Source organism: Ammospiza caudacuta, chromosome 1 (assembly GCF_027887145.1).
Source record: "Ammospiza caudacuta isolate bAmmCau1 chromosome 1, bAmmCau1.pri, whole genome shotgun sequence".
Classification (NCBI taxonomy): Eukaryota; Metazoa; Chordata; class Aves; order Passeriformes; family Passerellidae; genus Ammospiza; species Ammospiza caudacuta.
The window spans coordinates 120,260,592-120,279,147 of record NC_080593.1 but is presented as its reverse complement, the minus strand read 5'-3'; the positions used below and the strand labels follow the sequence as shown (position 1 = coordinate 120,279,147).

Below are 18,556 nucleotides of genomic sequence, written 5' to 3'. Positions count from 1 at the left end.
GGACTCGCCCCTCCCCCGCCCTCCCACACTCCGCCGCGTGGCATCACGGACTCTGTAGTCTCCCCAAAGCACGTAGATCTCTTCCCCACTTCGGGTCTTTGCGGCGAACGAAACTATCGCTCCCATCCGCCCCTGCAGCGCCGCGCGTGCGCCGCTGGCGTGGAAGTGCGCGAGGCCGCGGCGCTGCGGGCACTGAGGCGGCCGAGGGGCGGTGAGAGCGGCGGCGGCTTCCGCGTCGGGCGGGGGGCGGCGGGCGGCGCTCGGTACCGCACGGGCAGCACCGGCACCGGCGGCGTCTGAGAGGCGGCGGTCGTTGTCCGGCGCGCAGGGAATGCGCCTGTGAGGGCGGCGGAGGAGCGGGTGCGGGTGAAGCCCGGGCGGAGAGGAGCGGAGCGATGTCCCAGCCCCAGCAGCCGCCGCCGCCGTCCCCTCAGCAGCAGCCGCAGCCGCCGCCTCAGTCCGCCTCCAAGAAGCGAGACCGGCGCATCTTCTCGGGCACCTGCCCCGATCCCAAATGCCAGGCGCGGCTGTTCTTCCCGGCGCACGGGCCGCAGGGCAGCGGCAGCATCGAGTGCACGGACTGCGGGCGGCGCCACGAGCAGCGGCAGCTGCTGGCCGTGGAGGAGGTGACGGACCCCGACCTGGTGCTGCACAACCTGCTGCGGAACGCGCTGCTGGGCGTCAGCGGCGCCGGCCCGCCCCGCAGGAACACCGAGCTCGTCAAAGTCCATGGCCTCTCCAACTACCACTGCAAGCTCCTGGCCCCCATCCTGGCCCGCTATGGGATGGACAAGCAGACTGGCAAAGCCAAGCTCCTCACGGAGATGAACCAGGGAGACATCTTTGACTGCTCCCTCCTGGGCGACCGCGCCTTCCTCATCGAGCCAGAGCACGTCGAAACCATGGGTTATGGGAAGGACCGCTCCGGCAGCCTCATCTACCTGCACGACACCCTGGAGGACATCAAGAAGGCCAACAACAGTCAAGAGTGCCTCATTCCTGTCCACGTGGATGGAGATGGCCACTGCCTTGTCCATGCAGTCTCACGAGCACTTGTTGGCAGGGAGCTGTTCTGGCATGCTCTCCGAGAGAATCTAAAGAAGCATTTTGAGGAGAATCTGAGCCACTACAAGGCACTTTTCCATGACTTTATTGATGCTGCAGAGTGGGAGGATATTATCAATGAATGTGACCCTTTGTTTGTTCCTCCAGAAGGTGTGCCAATGGGCCTTAGGAATATTCACATCTTTGGTCTGGCCAACGTGCTTCACCGGCCTATCATCCTGTTAGACTCCTTGAGTGGAATGCGAAGCTCTGGAGATTATTCGGCAACATTCCTCCCTGGTCTGATACCTCTGGAAAAATGCATGGGGAAAGATGGCATGTTGAACAAGCCGATCTGTATTGCGTGGAGTAGCTCAGGACGTAACCATTATATTCCTCTGGTTGGAATAAAAGGTGCTGCTTTACCTAAGCTGCCTAGGAAGCTGCTTCCTAAAGCCTGGGGAGTTCCTCAAGACCTCATCAAAAAGTACATCATGTTAGAGGAGGATGGTGGTTGTATTATTGGAGGAGACAGAAGTTTGCAGGACAAGTACTTGATGAGGCTTGTTGCTGCAATGGAGGAGGTTTTCATGAGTAAACACGGTATCCACCCCAGTCTTGTAGCTGATGTGCATCAATATTTCTACAGAAGGACTGGTGTCATAGGGGTCCAGCCCGAAGAGGTCACTGCAGCTGCCAAGAAAGCAGTGATGGACAACCGCCTTCACAGGTGCCTCATCTGTGGGGCTCTCTCAGAGCATCACGTTCCCCCAGAGTGGCTGGCTCCTGGGGGGAAGCTGTATAACCTGGCAAAAAGTACTCATGGCCAGCTAAGGCCTGACAAAAATTACAGTTTTCCCCTGAACAGTCTGGTGTGTTCTTACAACCCTGTGAAGGATGTGCTGGTACCAGACTATGGCCTGAGTAATTTGACTGTCTGTAACTGGTGCCACGGTAACCTAATGCGTCGCGTCAGAGAAGATGGGTCTGTTTTGTATATTGATGGAGACAGAACTAATACCAGGTCTTCAGGTGGCAAGTGTGGCTGTGGATTCAAGCATTACTGGGAAGGTAAAGAATATGACAATCTGCCTGAAGCTTTTCCTATAACTCTAGAGTGGGGTGGAAGAGTGGTGAGAGAGACTGTCTACTGGTTCCAGTATGAAAGTGACACCTCTTTGAACAGCAATGTGTACGATGTCGCCATGAAACTTGTTACCAAGCACTTCCCCGGTGAATTTGGTAGTGAGATTCTGGTGCAGAAAGTTGTCAACACAATACTGCACCAAACTGCCAAAAAGAACCCTGATGATTATACCCCTGTAAATATCGATGGTGCTCACGCCCAAAGAGCTGATGATGTACAGCAAGGACAAGAATTAGAGTCGCAACTTCCAACCAAAATCATTTTGACTGGACAGAAGACTAAAACTTTGCACAAGGAGGAGTTGAATATGAGCAAGGCTGAGAGAACTATTCAGCAGAACATTGCGGACCAGGCTTCTGTAATGCAGAAACGGAAAAGTGAGAAATTGAAACAAGAGCATAAAGGGCAGCCCAGGACTGCTTCTCCCGGGGCTGTCCGTGAGGGGCCCTCGTCTGCGCCCGCTACACCCACCAAAACCCCGTATTCTCCAACATCTGCAAAGGAAAAGAAAATTCGGATAACCACCAATGATGGGAGGCAGTCCATGCTTACCTTGAAGTGCACTACCACCTTCTTGGAGCTCCAGGAAGGCATAGCAAGAGAATTTAATATTCCCCCGTATTTGCAGTGTATTCGCTACGGCTTTCCTCCAAAAGAGCTTCTGCCTCCCAAAGAAGGCATGGAAAACGAGCCTGTTCCTTTGCAGCACGGTGACAGGATTGCCATAGAGATTCTGAAGGGCAAGGAGGAAGGCAGGCAGGCTGCCTCAGCTCACTCAGCCCATGCTGTGAAGCACGAAGATGTTGCTGTGACCAGTAAGATCTCATCAAAGGATCTGCAAGAGCAAGTTGACAAGGAGATGTATTCACTCTGCCTTCTGGCAACGCTCATGGGTAAGGCTAACTTCGTGTTATTCTTCAAAATTGTGTTTTTAAGTAGAAGATAACATGTTGCAAGCTGTAGTTACATACACATTTCCCTTTTTCTTAAATCACGCTTAATCTTGTAGCTGAAAAAAAAAATCCCTTATTCCTTTATTAGAACATTTAATATGCTGTCAGTGACTTTTGGAAATGTATATATGGGGTATATGAGCTACTTGTTCTTCTTTTGCTACAAAGTCCTCTTTCAAAAATTGCTGTTTAGAGGTGATTGCATTGCCTCTGCTGTCCTGTCTCTCTGTTTTTCCTGTCTCTCATTAGGCACACATTGGAAGTGTATGTGTGAAAGCTACAGACTTTTTTTCATACATCTCCTTCAGGTTTCAGGAAATAAATTCAGAGCAGGGGTGAGAAGGGGATGCTGAGTGTCTGCTCATTGGAAGTTTGAGGAACAAATTTTCACCTTTGCAGTAGGAGGAAATCCTGACATTTGGCCCCACAGGGAGTTGTCTTGGTTTAAGCATATCAATTTGGCATTTTCTCCTTAGATAATCCGTTAGTTTTAAATTAAGATCTGGTCTTTTTAAAAATTTAAGGAAAGTACTATTTCAGAATATAAACAGAGGTGAAACTGAAAGAATCTAAACATGGATCTGAATTCCAAAGGTTGGACATAAGGTTGCAAAGCTATACTTATAAATTATCAGTCATGTAAATCTGTCAATAATTCAAGACAAAAGGACTTTTCTCAGGTGCCTGTGTTTTTTATTTTCCTTTTGGAACTCGGGAGACTTGGACCCCTGTTTGTGTATTTTGTTCATCAAGTTTCACAGTTCTTGCTGCTTTTTGGCAGGAAGTAGAGCTGTAATTATCATACATTCAGCTCTGCGAACCAGTTGAATAGTCATGTTTACAGGTTTTTTTGTGGGAGCCTTCTCTTTTGCTGGAGGGATTTGGTGTGGCTAAAGCATGTGATGTTTCAGAAACGAAACAATTACGTAATCACAGAGTGCTATGTCAGAAGTTCATCAAGCAGAACTTTGATTCTTTTCCAAGTGTGATTGTTTACTGCTGTGTCTTTTACAAGATAGTCTGCTGAATCACTACTCCCCTCGTCACACTGACATTTACACCCCAGTTCCAAAGTGCAGGAAAAAGTTAGGTTTAAAAGTTGTCTTAACTTTTAGATGAAGCTTAAAAGATGAAACTTATTTCCTGTCTGCAGGAAATACTGCTGGATGTATAGTTACTGACTTCATAAATCTTTGGCATGCTTTAAAAATATCTTGGTTACTTAAGCATTAAGGTGTGTTATTATTTCACAGGTGCTTATCCATAAACTGTGAGCTGATCTTTGTATGCAAGAATGGCTTTTTGTCTTTGCCATCACTACTGTTGAATTCTGCTTTAAGAGCATCAGTTAGAATAGAATTTATCTCACCCTTCTCTGGCTGCATCCATAGTGCATTACTAATAGAAGTAAAATCAGCAGCAAGTGATAAACCTACCAGTTATAAAGCCTTATGCAACTGCTGAATAAGATGCTGTTATTATATCATATTTTTTCTCATTGGGTCTTCATTTTCCTTTAAAAATACTTGTGAGAGAAATCTAGTTACTAGACTGTTCACAATTGTGATTTTTCAACAGATTAGCTAACCTTTTAAGTCCTTGCACTTTCTTAAGGGTGACAATTCCTCAAGGTGGCATATTCAGCCTTTTTGAGACAAGAAGCCTTAGTTTTTTTCAACAGTATTTCTGTACTGCTAAAACTGCTGCAAAGATCTGAGAGGCAGGTTTGTGACTTGATTTTGCTAAAAACATTCCTGTGATGCAGTGAGGTTAGAGTGTGTAGAGGGGAGATGCTGTTGTGATAGATTATAGCTCATTGGCCTGGACACACTTTTCTTTTCCCCACTGCTTGTAGCAGAAGTGTGTCTTCAGACTTCCATAATTATTCATTCTGTGTGATTAAAACATTTTCTTTCATACACAGTCTCCCGTAGAATTAAGAATTTTTCTTATTCCAGTCACTAGAATTTTTCTGGTCTCAGTTACTTATTAGAATTTTAGATCATGTTCTTAAGTTTTTCTGTATACAATTTTTAAAAATTAAAATTTTTTTCATGGGAAATGAAACACTCATTTCTGGACCAATTAACATATTATGCATGATTTTTTGTAAAGCTTTCTCTTATTTTTTTTTTTTTTAGCTCAAAATGCAGAATTCTGTAGGGAAATTACTAAAGGAATTGGAATTTTGCATTAACATATTTCAACCATTATATTTTAAACCAGATTTATTTGCATCCTTGCAGAAGCACTCTAAATATGTGCAAGCCAGATATGAATTTATTTTGATTGGTTTGTTTTTCACTGGTGAATTCATCCATACACAAGGAATCAAAATAGCCAAGTTTAAATTTAATGTATTATGTGATACCAGGATTTTCATGGAATTAAACAACTTGCTTTGAAGCCAGCTGAACTTCCCTATAACATATGTTTATCAATTGAGTTTTTTATTTGTGTTTCACTTTGTGTGTTCTCTCTGCTGTCTGAAGTGACAGTCGTGGGCTTGCAGCAGCTGCAGGCTAACTTGTATCAGTGAACAAGGCCTATTTGTGGGTAGGACAGTCTTGATTTGTTCCCATACCTTAATGTTCTGGGATTGAGGTCTGGCTGAGGAAGTGTGTGCTGGAGTAGGAACAGTATACTCTCTTTGATAAATGTAGTATCATGAGGGAGTTTTTAATCTAACTAAATGTTCATCCAAATTACCTTGTGACCTATAAACATCTTGCTACCATGGCAAACAAATCCAAAACAAATGGTAAAACTCAGCTAGCAACAAAAATGTGCAAGCCTCAAATGTAGTTTAGTTGAGTCACACACACTAGTTCCTCTGATCTGGGAAAGTCCAGATGTAACTCTGGGCTTTTTTGTCTTCCAGTGGGAGATGTCTATCAAAACAGTGTCATTAGTTTGTATTTCTTTCAGTGGCTGATGCTTTTGTGTTGTGAGCCCTGCTCTCCATGCTTTCCTGCCTGTGTACTTATGAGTATTGCATAAAAGGCTGTCTAAACAGTGATGCTTCCCTTGTGCAAGGCTTGAAAAATCATGCCCACAGCAAATAGGGAATCTTTCCTTGGAAAATGTCAGTAATTCTAAGACTGGACTTCTTCTTTAAGTCCAGTGGATGTCTTGTGTAATGAAAGGGAGTCCTTCAAATAGTAATGGGTTGCTCAGTGCAGCAGTAAAGGAGTCCTTAGTATGGAGTCCTGCTGGTGTGGCCTCTTCAGGCTTCAGTGGACTGAAGCTGTATCCTGGTAGTTCTCAGCAGCTGTATCCTGATAGTTGTCAGTGCAGTGGTTGTTGTGATTCCTGTGGGCAGTGTTTAAACCATCAGGGAGGCTTGGAAGAGGCACAGCAGCGATGCTCTGGAGGCACTGTGTACAGGGAGGTGCATTTCAAATTGCCAATGACAGTAAGGACACAGGTGGCAGTGACAGAAGACTTCCTTCAGTAGGTCATGGAAAATAAGAAAGAAGAGCAGTTTGTTTATTACTTCAGTGTTCATCTTGGAAGCAAAGGCTGAATTTGTGAGCTTGATGTGCGAATGAATGCAAAGAACCTGAGCATATATGGTTTGAAGGAATGTTTTCAAAATTAATCAGATTATAACAGCCTCCTGTCTTTAAAACATCCAAAGTCAGACTGTGGTGAATGTGCAATGTACTTTTGTAAAGTGAATGGGGGCTTGAGTAATGCTTGCATTGGAGAGGTGAGTGACAACTGTGGGGGAACAGATGAGCAGGGAGTCCTGTGCCTCCTGTGCTCTTTTATTTTATTTTATTTTCCCTATAACAGCAAGCAAAGACATATTGGTGATCATATTTTACAGCCTCACACATTCCAGCTTTCTCTATCCAAGTAGTACAACCAGTTAACTATAGCTGAAGATTTACATTTTCCAATCTTAATAGAAATTTGAGAGATGTTGTTATTGAGATTTTAATCCCTACAAAAGGGGGCAATTTCTGACTAAAATGTATCAATATGCTCCTTGTATATTTGATAGAAAGTGGGGAAAATAATATTTTTTCTGAAAATGTGTATGCACAATAGTTGTTCCTACATCAGGAAAATAGAATTTATTAGAACTTTGTACTGCTTAGACAGCTACAGCACATGTCACTTCTCTGAAGCAGGTAAGTGGTTAGCAAAATAAGGAAAAGGGTATAGGCAAAATGCAGATCTGAAATGATTGAGCAGGTGCTGTTAGGTCACTGATATTCCATCACTGTAACCCAATTTTTCAGTTTTTTATATTCCTTTCCTTATGTAGTCTAGGTTGGTTTTTTCCCTCTCCATGGCATTTAAAGTTGTCACATTTCAATGCCATTTTTGGCGTTGTTGAGGAACGCTGGTTATACAGGACTGCCAGGGCCTCATGGTTGGTATTTTGTTTCTAACTCTCAAGAAAAGCAAGGTACAGACACAGCTTCTATGCAGCTGCCTGGGTGCTCGTTTGTGTCTCAGCTGCAGTATTGTCTGCTGTGTCACAGCTGTGAAATTGAGCTCTAATTTTTGAGAAGGTGTAGGGATATAGAATTCAAGTTTTAATGAGCAAGGATATGTGCTTGAATTTTGGAAGTGTGTTAGTAATTCCCTAGTTTAATGTTGAAAGCAGAGGTAGGAGGGGAATGGAGACTCGTGTTTAGGGCTTGGCAAAGAACCAGGAGCTGCACCTTGGATCAAATCAAATTTGGGAACCTTTGTTCTAGAACATGTAGGATATTTGACTGCAGACAGTGTTATGTTTTTCTAAAAGTCTTTCAATGTCCCAGGCTCATGTTCTGTGCATTTGCAATAAAAATTCAAATTCTTAATTGCATAGAAGAGAATGAGGACTCCACTTTTGATTTAAGGAGTTACATTTTCAGCCATTGTCTATAATATGAAAATACAACTGTTTAATTTTAATGTTTGTGTTTGATTTTTAAGGAGAAGATGTTTGGTCTTACGCAAAGGGGCTTCCTCAGTTGTTTCAGCAGGGTGGAGTCTTCTACAGCATAATGAAGAAAACAACAGGTATTTTTTTGGTTTTGTTTTTATTCCTTCCTTCCTCTGTTTCCAAATCCTGAAAACTGTAAATTGGTCTTGAGTCACTTGTAAGCATAAATATATTGTTTTTATTCTATTAATATGGTAAATTTTCATTCTTAAATATTGGAGAAGTCCTAATGCTCCCTCAGACAGACTAAGACTAGGGAATCTGCCTAAACCTATTTCATTGAACTTAAACCTCTTACTTCCTGAAATTTTCACTTCCTGAATTATACAAACAACTCTTTTCTTTTTTTTTTTTCTTCGTAACAATATGACCAAAAAAAAAAATCGGCTGATTTTTTGTTTTCTTAATCTTTTTCTCCTGTAAAGATCAAACAACAAGAAAATCATAACACCTATTCCTTTACTTCAAGATGCTTACTGCATAAGGAGTTTACCCTTCTTGTGCTTCTTAGGTAGATATTTTATACAGGGTACTGCAAGTTTTAAATTTAAATGGTTGGTTAAATTTGTTTTTCATGTTCCTAAGATTATTGTTCAAAAGCAAAACTATCCATCCCCTTCTTGAATTGCTGAATGTTGCATCTTGGGTTGTGTGCAGAATAACCAAGCAAGTAGAGTACATTTGATTTTTAGATGGCTTTAAAAATACTGCCCACAAAAAAGAGCAACTGTTTCTTTAGAGAAGAAAGTACTAAGGAGTTATTTTCTCTCAAAGTTTATTTTCTTGATGAAATCTTTGCATTCACAGTTTAGCTGTTGTGATTTCAGCTATTATAATGGTCCCTTTACTGCTTTCTTGCTATTTGATTTTTTTCTTAGGCAGCTTTATCAACCTTAACTTTATCTTACTTATTTTTGGAAATAAATTTAAATGTGTGATATACTCAATGCCCACTAACTCTCACTGAATTATTAGCCTGATAATAGAGTTAGCATGCTAAGTGTCTTATATGTTTCCTTTTAGTTTTCCTTCTTTTACTCTGCTTGTACAGTAACCAGTGCTGCATTGTTTGTGGAAAGTGAATCTGCTTAAACAGTGCCTGATGGAAAGGGTATTTTTGACCAGTTAATGGCCAGCCACATTTGAAATCGTGAAATCCAAGGAATTTTAACCCAACTCACAGAAAATGTCTAACTTAAAAGCCATTTTTCCCAGCTTACTGTGTGAGAAATAAAGATGTAGCAGATAATGCCTGCATACAGAGAAGTGCAATAGTTTCAATTACAGAGTGACTTGGTAGGTACAATTCCTATTTCAGCATTAGTACACTTTTACAATTTCACTATGCAACAATTGGACTTATCTTTCCACTTTAAGAAGCTACTTACCTATTTGTAATCTTTTAGGTAATGTAATAATGCACCTATTACACTGGACCTTGGGAACAAAGCTGTCTGTGAAGTGTAGGCACTGTTAACCAATTGAAACTTGATTTAATACATCTTGTTTAAGGTCCTACTTTGAGATTTTGGGATTGCAGTTTCAGAGGCAGTTTTGGTCAATCATAGGAATTGTTTCAGTTCTCTCTTTTGCGAATGAAAGTTGAGCTCCTAAAGTATGTACTTAAAATATGTTCTTCAGGCGAAGTTAGACAGGTAGGTGTTTGAGGTTAAATTCTGTTCTGCATTTTGGCTGTTTGGTTATTGGTTCCCATGGATATGTAAAGAAAGGAGCTACATGTCTGAAGCTCTCAGAATAAAATCTTATTTGTAGGTCCTCTGCAATTGTGCATATGTGAATCAGAAGCTGTGGAGGATGAGATTAATAAGTAGGTTCATTGGGATGAAAAGAGTTTAATAACTTATCAAATTATTGAATGACCTTTTTCCACTGTTGCCCAGAATACTCATTTTGAAAGCATTGTATTTGGTAATACAGAAATAGAAGTTGCTTGTTGTGTTTCTTCCCTTCTGAATAATTTCTGGTGGTTTTCTTCAAGAATTTTGAGAATGAGAGGAAAAATCCCAACAATTTATCTGTTCCTCACACCTTTTAAACTGTGTTGTTTTCATTGTAGCTCTCCATGCATAGCTGATGGAACTAAAGTGAAGAGAATGGTTGCAGCCAAGTTTTCATCTGCAGATAGCTTTTAACTCACAGAAAGCCACCATCACTGAAGTGATACCTTACTGCTTTTACCACAGCCTGTATGGGACAGAGTTGAAAGGGTTATTTTGTGTTTTATGGTGATAAACTGTAAAAACTGAATGTTGTCTATTTTTGGCACAAAGAAACTTCAGAACTTCAAATTATCTAGTGAACTCTCAATTTTAACAGACTGGTCAAGTGGGACAATTAAACAGCAGAGCAATAATATTATGCCTTATGTTTATTTTGTAAAGGTTAATAGTTATAATATCTGGGACTACTAAATACAGTAAGCTTGAAACACTTCTGTGAATCTAGCAACACTTCCTCTCAAATAGCAAATTTGAAATTTCTCAGGCTTAGCAGCAGTTGGGCAACCAGAAATCCTACTACAATTCTAACTGGTATGGAAGTAGTCTCAAATAGTATTTCTCCGGACAGTGTTTTGAAATGTTCTCCTTGTCAGTTTTTGGGTTTTGATTGTTGATGTTTTGTTTTTGTGTGATTTTGGGGGTGTGGGTGGTGGTAGTGATGGGGTTTGGCTTGTTTTACATTACTGCAAGCATGGAACTGCAAGTCATAGCAGTGTGGTCATTTTATCTTGTAATAGTACAGTATTGTCTCTTCATCAGAGTCATCACAGAAGGCAGCAGCATCTTTGCAGCATGCTATGGTTATTGTATGGCATAAAAGCCTACTTTTTTTTCTCCCACAGTAGTAACTTTCAGTGTTTGATTTTGCATACTCAATTCAATAAATTTAAATAAAATAATTACTGTGTGTTCAGAGCATGCCTTAAAATATGTTAGCACTTTGAATAACTTTTCCTGTCCTTATAGGTTTGGCTGATGGCAAGCACTGCACTTTCCCACATCTGCCTGGTAAAAACTTTGTGTACAATGCAGCAGAAGACAGACTGGAGCTGTGTGTGGATGCTGCTGGGCACTTCCCGATCGGCCCCGATGTTGAAGAGCTGGTTAAAGAGGCCTTAAGTCAAGTGCGAGCAGAAGCTGCTTCAAGAAGCAGGGAAGCAAGTCCTTCACATGGAATACTCAAGCTGGGTAGTGGTGGAGTAGTGAAAAAGAAATCTGAACAACTACATAACATAACTGCATTTCAAGGAAAGGGTCATTCCCTAGGAACTGCATCTAGTAGTCAACAACACGATCAAAGAGCCAGGGAAACACCACTTTTAAGAAAGCATAGCACAGAAACGGACTTCAGTCCTTCTGCTAAAATTGAGCCTTCTGTATTCCCAGCTGCTTCTGGTAACAGTGAGCTTATTCGAATTGCTCCGGGAGTTGTGACAATGAGAGACAGCAGGCAGCTTGACCCCACTTTGATTGAGGCACAGAGAAAAAAGTTGCAGGAAATGGTCTCTTCTATTCAGGCTTCAATGGATAGACATTTGCGGGATCAGAATACAGAGCAGTCAGCATCAGTTGATGTATCTCAAAGAAAAGTAGAGGCAGTGAGTTCAACTGCTAAAACTGGGAGCTTTCAGGCTGCCTTACCCGAATCATTCTCTGCACCAAGTGGCACTGAACACTTGAATACTGAGTCAACTGATGGTAACATGGTGAATTCTGTGGGAACAACATTCCCTGCAAGGTCTAAAGCACAAAAGGGAAATTCTGTTGAGGAGCTTGAGGAGATGGATAGTCAAGATGCAGGAATCACTAATGCAACTGAGCCAATGGATCACTCTTGATAGGTTAAAATCTAATAAGGGTAGAAGAAATTACTGTTCAAATGTAATGTTTATTGGCTGGGCCACACAAAGTGATTAGTTATTAAATCTTGTATGTATGTCAAAGATTATATCATCTTATTCAGTGCATGATAAGCATGTGATTGGCAATAGCTTTCAATATTACCATACTGCTGCCCAGGCTGGCTCTGTTACCTGTAAATTAGTTATTAGAAAATGCACTGAGATGAATATCTGCTGTACATGTGGGTTCTTGAAAATTCTTTGTAAGTTTTAATTTCTTAGAAGTCTTAAAATTTAAGCCCATGCAAGGTTCTTACCATGCTAGCTTAAGGTTACTGGAAGGGCTAGAACAGGCAAAACTAGAGACATGGCAAAGTTAATTCTGTCCCAGGTACTTAATTCCAATAAAAAATACCCTCTTGTCATAAATTAGACATACATTTCAAAAAGTAACTGAAACTAAACTTCTGCTCAATTTGATAATGCAGCATATACAGTACTTTTAATTAAAACTTTGCTGGCATTTCTCCAATTTAATAACTTTTTCATTCATATCCTCCTCTCAGAGATCTTGAAATAAGTGTAACTTTAGTAAACTGAAGTCTAAGTTCTCCTATTGTCAGTTAGAAAGCAAGTTATAAAAAAGGCCACATAGCATATGATGAAGCTACATTGAATGTGGTGTGGTTATGCCTGGCTGTCTGAGCCAACACAACCATTTTGGTGCTCACTTGGTAGCATTTCCTCCCAAATACCAAACTGGTCAGGTGGTTGTGCAACTTTTGAGACAATTAGAGTTGGCAATTGCAAGTAAGAGCAAATGTTCAATGGCAAATCCATTTCTTTTAGAAGACTTAGATTGCTAGCATTGGTTAGAAACAGCAAAAATGAAATAACAGCTGTCCTCTTAAGAGCAAATTAACAATTTATTGGAAGGAAATGACTCTCTAACATGCATTATCCTAAAGTGTTTGGTGATAATTGAGCTTTTAGAAGCTTGCTGTTTACTCTGTGGGAACAAGGGATACAAGCTGTTTCAGTGTCTATAAAGACTACCCACCTCTCTCAGCCTCACTTCAGCTTGTGATGCAGATTTCCCTGCATCAGTGATAATAGAGCTGGTATCCACTTAAGCAGTGTGTTCATCAGACCTGTAGTGCTAGTTTTTAAGAAGCAGCCATTGTGCTTGCTCCCTAAGGATGGAATGTATTTCTGATACTGCACTTTGCTTCCTATCTTCATAGTCATTTAAAAGCACTATTGTTGCTTCTTCTCATGGTAAAATAACATTGAATGGATGAAAAGATCTTAATACAGCTTCAAAGGAATTAAGAGCATTTAAATACTGAAGTCTGTGTTTGTGCACATGTAGGTTTTTACCAGTTCACAAATGTGGTTTGTGTTGTATATGTTTGTATTCAGGAAAGTCTCCTCACTTTTTACATTTTTAATCACTTAAACAGTTCTAAGGGTTAGTATGAGAAAATGTCCCATGGGGAAGGATTTATTTTTGTATGTAGAACTGAAATGAAGCAAGTCACTTAAAGAATAGCCCTTCTCTTTTGTCAAAGTAAATTAAAATTGCTCTGTTGGTTAACTTTTTATGTAGATGGTGCAAATATTTTATGATTTCATACACTACTTAGAGGTAAAATATAAGTACCACATTTTCACAACTAAATGTTAATGAAAAATGTTAAGATCTCAAATTGCTATCCGGTAAGTTAGCAATTTGGAAACTTGGAATGTATGAAGTAATTGGCTTGCCAGAACTGACCTTGCTGATGCACTGATTAACTGGCAGGGCTTATTCAATGAGAAACAGGATGCACATGCAGCACCTGGAAGCCTGCCATGACTTCTGAAAACATTTAGTCTCCCATGAATCAGTCTAGCTCGCTGAAGGCTACATCTATATAGAAAATAGATGAAAACACTGCTTTGTCACAGTGTTAAAAAAGTATAGCAGTGGCTTGTTCTGGGAAAGAATGTCAATTGGGAGAGGATGGGGGGGAGGAATCTCCTGGATCTCCTGCATTTTAGACCAGGTAACCAATGCTTTGATAGTTTTAACCTTTTCTTTAGGGGAAAAAAGTCTTCCTTGGCTGGAAAAACAATGAGCGAGCAGTGTATATGACAGAATTTCAAGTTTGAAATAAATTGAAATATTTATTGCCCATCATTCTTATTTCAAGGAAAAAATGCTTCTTTCATGCCTTTCTGGTAAGCCTGCAGAAGTTTGTGTGCCTTTTACTGTGTAAAGAGGAAGGCTTGGTTTAGTTTTGACACACTTCCCATTTCAGCAGTAATTTGACTTATCCTTCTTATCTAAATAGGCATAGAAACAGATAATAGCTCTGTTTGACTCAGCATTAGTGTCATCTCAGGCCCACTCGAGTCATGTAGAGCAGAACCCTCCAGTTCCTAAAAGAAGATGGTCTCACAGGACTGGTAAAATGTCAGTCACAAGATCTGCTGGTGTGAATTCTGGAAGGCAGGATTGTGCATATTTCTTTGCAGTGTTCTTATCTCACATAGCTTTTTCATGCATTTAATATCAGTGGTTTTGAGAAAGATCGATAGCTCTTGGTACTCTCAAGTGAAGCTAAACTTCATCTATGTGCCAGTGAGATGTGACTGTGCAGGAGAAGTGAAATAATGAACACTGAAGTGTAAGTTGGAACAGATGTTTCATTTGGTTGCTGGCAGTGGGTGCAAATGTAAGTGGAGACAAATCTGTGTGCCTGTCCAAGAAGCACCAGTGTGTTTGTTAGAATTCCCTGTTAGAGTCAGGAAAATGCTGCTGGAGTACAAGGAAGGAAGACTTTGGCTCATTGTGGATGAGAAGATGTGTCAGTAGGACTTCTCAAATGTCAAGAATGGTGCCCTTTTCTTGAAAAGTAAAGGCAACCAACCCAAATTCTTGCTTCCAAATTGCCTGTGGAAAGAGGTTGTGGTTTTGAGTACCAACCTTGATTACCTTCTTGTCTGAAGGCCAAGGATCTTCTATGCTGTGTCTCATGGTAAAGAGGACACATCATTAGAAAATCCTAAATGCTACTATGGCTTAGTAAGTATAACCCAAAGAAAAGATGATTGCTAAAAATACAGGCCTAGTACAAAAATAAAAAAGGGAATGAACCAGATTGCTGATGAGCATATGGGAAACCTCGGGAGAACAGATCAGTTTTCCAAAACTTTTACTACTTCAAATGGCTGGCTGCTTAGTTGACTTTTTGATAGTGCTGTTTCTCTCTGAATTGTTTGCATTTCAGTGAGGAAAAAGAAATAGCAGATTTTCAAATGAAATCAAAGAAATGTATTTGGGATGTCTTCCCTGTTATAGTCACAAAACAGCTGTGTGCATTGTTGGCTTTGTGAATTCCATGTAGTTTACTAGTCTTGTGCTGGCTGCAAAATACAAGCTAGACGTTGCCTCTGCCAGAGTGCTTTAGCAGTGTCACAGAGGCACAGTGCCACAGGGCTGTGTGCTAACAACCCTGCAAGGCCAAAATACTTGATTTACACTTTCATGAAGTAGAATCTGTTGTCATTGTCACAGGGTTAGTGGAGTTGTTGCCACTTTTTCAATGCGCTGAAAATGCCAGGTAACAAAATTCTTGGTATGTTTACAGTTGGGAGAGTGATGCTCGATCTGAGTTGTATGGAAAATGAATGATTTAAGAAGATGCCACAGTTATCTCTACATTTGTTTGGCTCCTATTTTTAAATATAAGAATCTACATGCTTTTGTAAAAAAATAATAATATGAATATGAAGTTAATCCTTTTGTTAAAAAAAGCCACAACAGAGAGTGGTTTCTTTGTTTTGCTTGTGGATATCAGTTTAGCTTCATGAAGAAGTTGCTTAAGATCTTTAGAGTGCAGGATTCCCTCTGAGCCCTTATGCCTGTGGTTGAGCAATAAAAGGTTGAAACAAGAGTGGTATTTTCAGAGTTATTTTATGTTTGATGAGGATTATTGCCAAGAATTGAAAGAGTGCACTTTTAGGAGGGAATGCTATTTAAAATGTATAAATAGGAATTAAAATAGTGTATATATTTAGAAAAAAAATCTTTTTAAAAAGTAAGTGCTTTACATGTTGAATTAAAAATAAATTAGCATAGAAACTATACCATCTCACAGTACTGGCTGTTATCCAGCAAGGTTTGGTTTGTTCTATTTGTGATTGCTGTACTAATTATATTTGATTTTTTTATCAGTAATGTAACAATAGTGTATTATAACAGTATATAGTGTACTATACTACACTTCACTGTACAGTATTTGGAATTTTCTTTGATTGCTATATTAAAACTATAAGTTGAAACATCTGCTTTGGTTTTATAATGTGTATTTTTATCTGGCCTTTCACACATTAGCTTGTTTCATTAATGCTGATTTGCCTACAAAATGAGTCAGTTGAAAATGTATTAATTTCTGCATTTTGCATATAAATTGCATTATACTTCCATACATGAATACTAGTACAGAGGTTGAAAAACTGATACAATTCTTAGAAAAGTAAAATCTGATGTTACCCATTTTCCTTTAGTAATGGTTCTTTTTCAAAATATTTTTTTGAGAGAAAAGCTCTTTAAGAAAAAACTTGGGTTTTTTGACCTCATGCCTAATCTAAGTATTTCATTGAACACAAAGGACCTTTGAATTTGAGAGATTTCTACACCGTGTATGTTTGATATATTTGAGACCAAAATTCAAGACCTGAATCTTTTTTTTTTTTCAAAATTGTCAGGAAGAAGATGTAGAAAAATTCTGACCAAGTCAGCATTTAAGATACCTTGCAATCTGTGATTTGAAACGTTGGTCAAAGTGTATTTCAAAGCAAAATTTTAATGTGTGCATGTAATAGTCAATTATGAATAAGTACAATTTGGAAGAACTACGCTTTTGAAAATTTGGCAATACTCAAAAATGAACATATTGACAACTATCTAAATTATCTCTATGCTTTTCCCACCAGCTACATGTGGTACTTTGTTTCACAAATTGGCTTTAATCAAGACTTCTGAGCCTAGAAACAAGCCATAAAACCCATCTGCAAAACTTTTGTGTTACTTCTTCCTGTATTTACTGAAAGGCCTTAATTCCAAGTGTGCTAGCAGTAAAGCCTTCTTTAAAATGATGGGTGTAAATACACTGTTAATTTTGATTGCATGTCATATCATGAAGAATTGAAAATTATCCTTCAGAAGATTTGTATTTCAAAAGCTTAAATGATTAATGCTAGAAATTTGCTCATCTTTATTAATACAGTACTTATCATTTTAGCCAAAACCAGTACTGAATGTATGAAGCAACAAAGTTAAGTGTGGTTTCAAAGTATTTTCATTTTACTTCTGCATTTAATTTTACAGCCTTAATATCTGTCTAAATTTTTATTTTGGATTGGAGTTGTTTGGTTTGGGTTATTTGTTGATTGGTTGGTTTGTCTCATTTTTTTCTTACGCATGTCCACAGCAAATCTGTTGTAACATCACTGTAAAACCCCATCTTCCTGTCACCATAAAACTCCTCAAAATACAACCATATCCCTAGGGCCAGGGTGAGAGTGAACCTTGGATATTCATCAGCATGTGTAGCAAGTTATGGACGGTGCTTTTGGTATTACAAAGTCAATTCAAACTCCTTATACTGTCTGCAGAAGGTAATTGAAATCATGTTGCTTTGCTTGATGTAGAGGCTTTGATATATGTTGTCTTCTACTGGTTTGTGTAGTTTTGAGTATTTGTTACTCAGAAATGGATAAAGAAAAGTAGGTGTTTAGATTCACAGTAGACTTGATGGCCAAGCTGACATTGCAGAAACCCTGTTGCTGCAACTGGTTTGAAATGGATTATTTGGTTTTGAATTACCTACATTGATGTATACTGGGTTATTCTGAACATGTGTTAACACAGAGGAATTAGGCTTCAGTGTAAGCATGACCTCTCTTGCAGTAACTTGCAGGCACTTTGAGAGGTTTCAGAAAAGACTATTATTCTTTGTTCTGTTACTGAAAAACATTGATTATGAGATAGCTGCACAGACTTGTGTTTGGACTTCATCCACCTCTGTTTTTAAAAGACTGCCTAATTTTGTTTTCCGTTGGAAATAATACTTCTAGTGGCTTGTCTTGCTGGTAGCAAATCTAATTTCACTTCTAAAGTGATCCTGTAGGTCTGGACTGGGTCTGTGCTGTTTGGAAACTCATATTCAATAAATGAAAAATTAAAAGAAAGATGGCAGATGGAAGGAAGTTACTAGAAATTATAAGAAGGTTTAAATGGTGCTGTGGTTCTTATTAGCCAACAGTCTGTGGAGTTTGGCTGGATGAAATGCACAGTCACTTCTTACAAACCCCCAAGGCATGCTTCAAGCAACTTCTTTCAGAATAAGAAAACTTGATTTTATAGGCTACTTTGTCAAGTCAGTGTATAAGATTTTCTTTAAAATGAAGTTTCTTTTAGATTGTCACATTGTTGTGTAAATGTAGAGCAATACTTCCAGACTCTACCTCCTGATCTTAATTTCTTTTTTCCCACATGCATTTGTGCCACCTCTGCAAATCCTCAAGAGGTCTTCTGACACTGGGCTGCCTTTCCT

At 39.6% G+C, this 18,556-nt stretch overlaps 1 protein-coding gene across 1 annotated transcript; it reads left to right on the top strand.

Moving 5' to 3' along the window:
• Positions 1-339: 339 nt before the first annotated feature.
• Positions 340-16,848, top strand: VCPIP1 (valosin containing protein interacting protein 1). Its single transcript, XM_058806327.1, has 3 exons — positions 340-3,084; positions 8,080-8,166; positions 11,077-16,848. The coding sequence occupies exons 1-3, from the start codon at positions 396-398 to the stop codon at positions 11,946-11,948; spliced, it is 3,648 nt and encodes a 1,215-aa protein (XP_058662310.1). The 5' UTR covers positions 340-395; the 3' UTR covers positions 11,949-16,848.
• The last annotated feature ends 1,708 nt before the right edge of the window (positions 16,849-18,556 follow it).

Bases quoted from the DNA above. Each gene is read 5' to 3' on its own strand.
- VCPIP1 (XM_058806327.1), top strand. From the start codon at position 396: ATGTCCCAGCCCCAGCAGCCGCCGCCGCCGTCCCCTCAGCAGCAGCCG. The intron at 3,085-8,079 runs GTAAGGCTAACT...TTGATTTTTAAG, and splicing joins CCTTCTGGCAACGCTCATGG to GAGAAGATGTTTGGTCTTAC. The intron at 8,167-11,076 runs GTATTTTTTTGG...CTGTCCTTATAG, and splicing joins CATAATGAAGAAAACAACAG to GTTTGGCTGATGGCAAGCAC.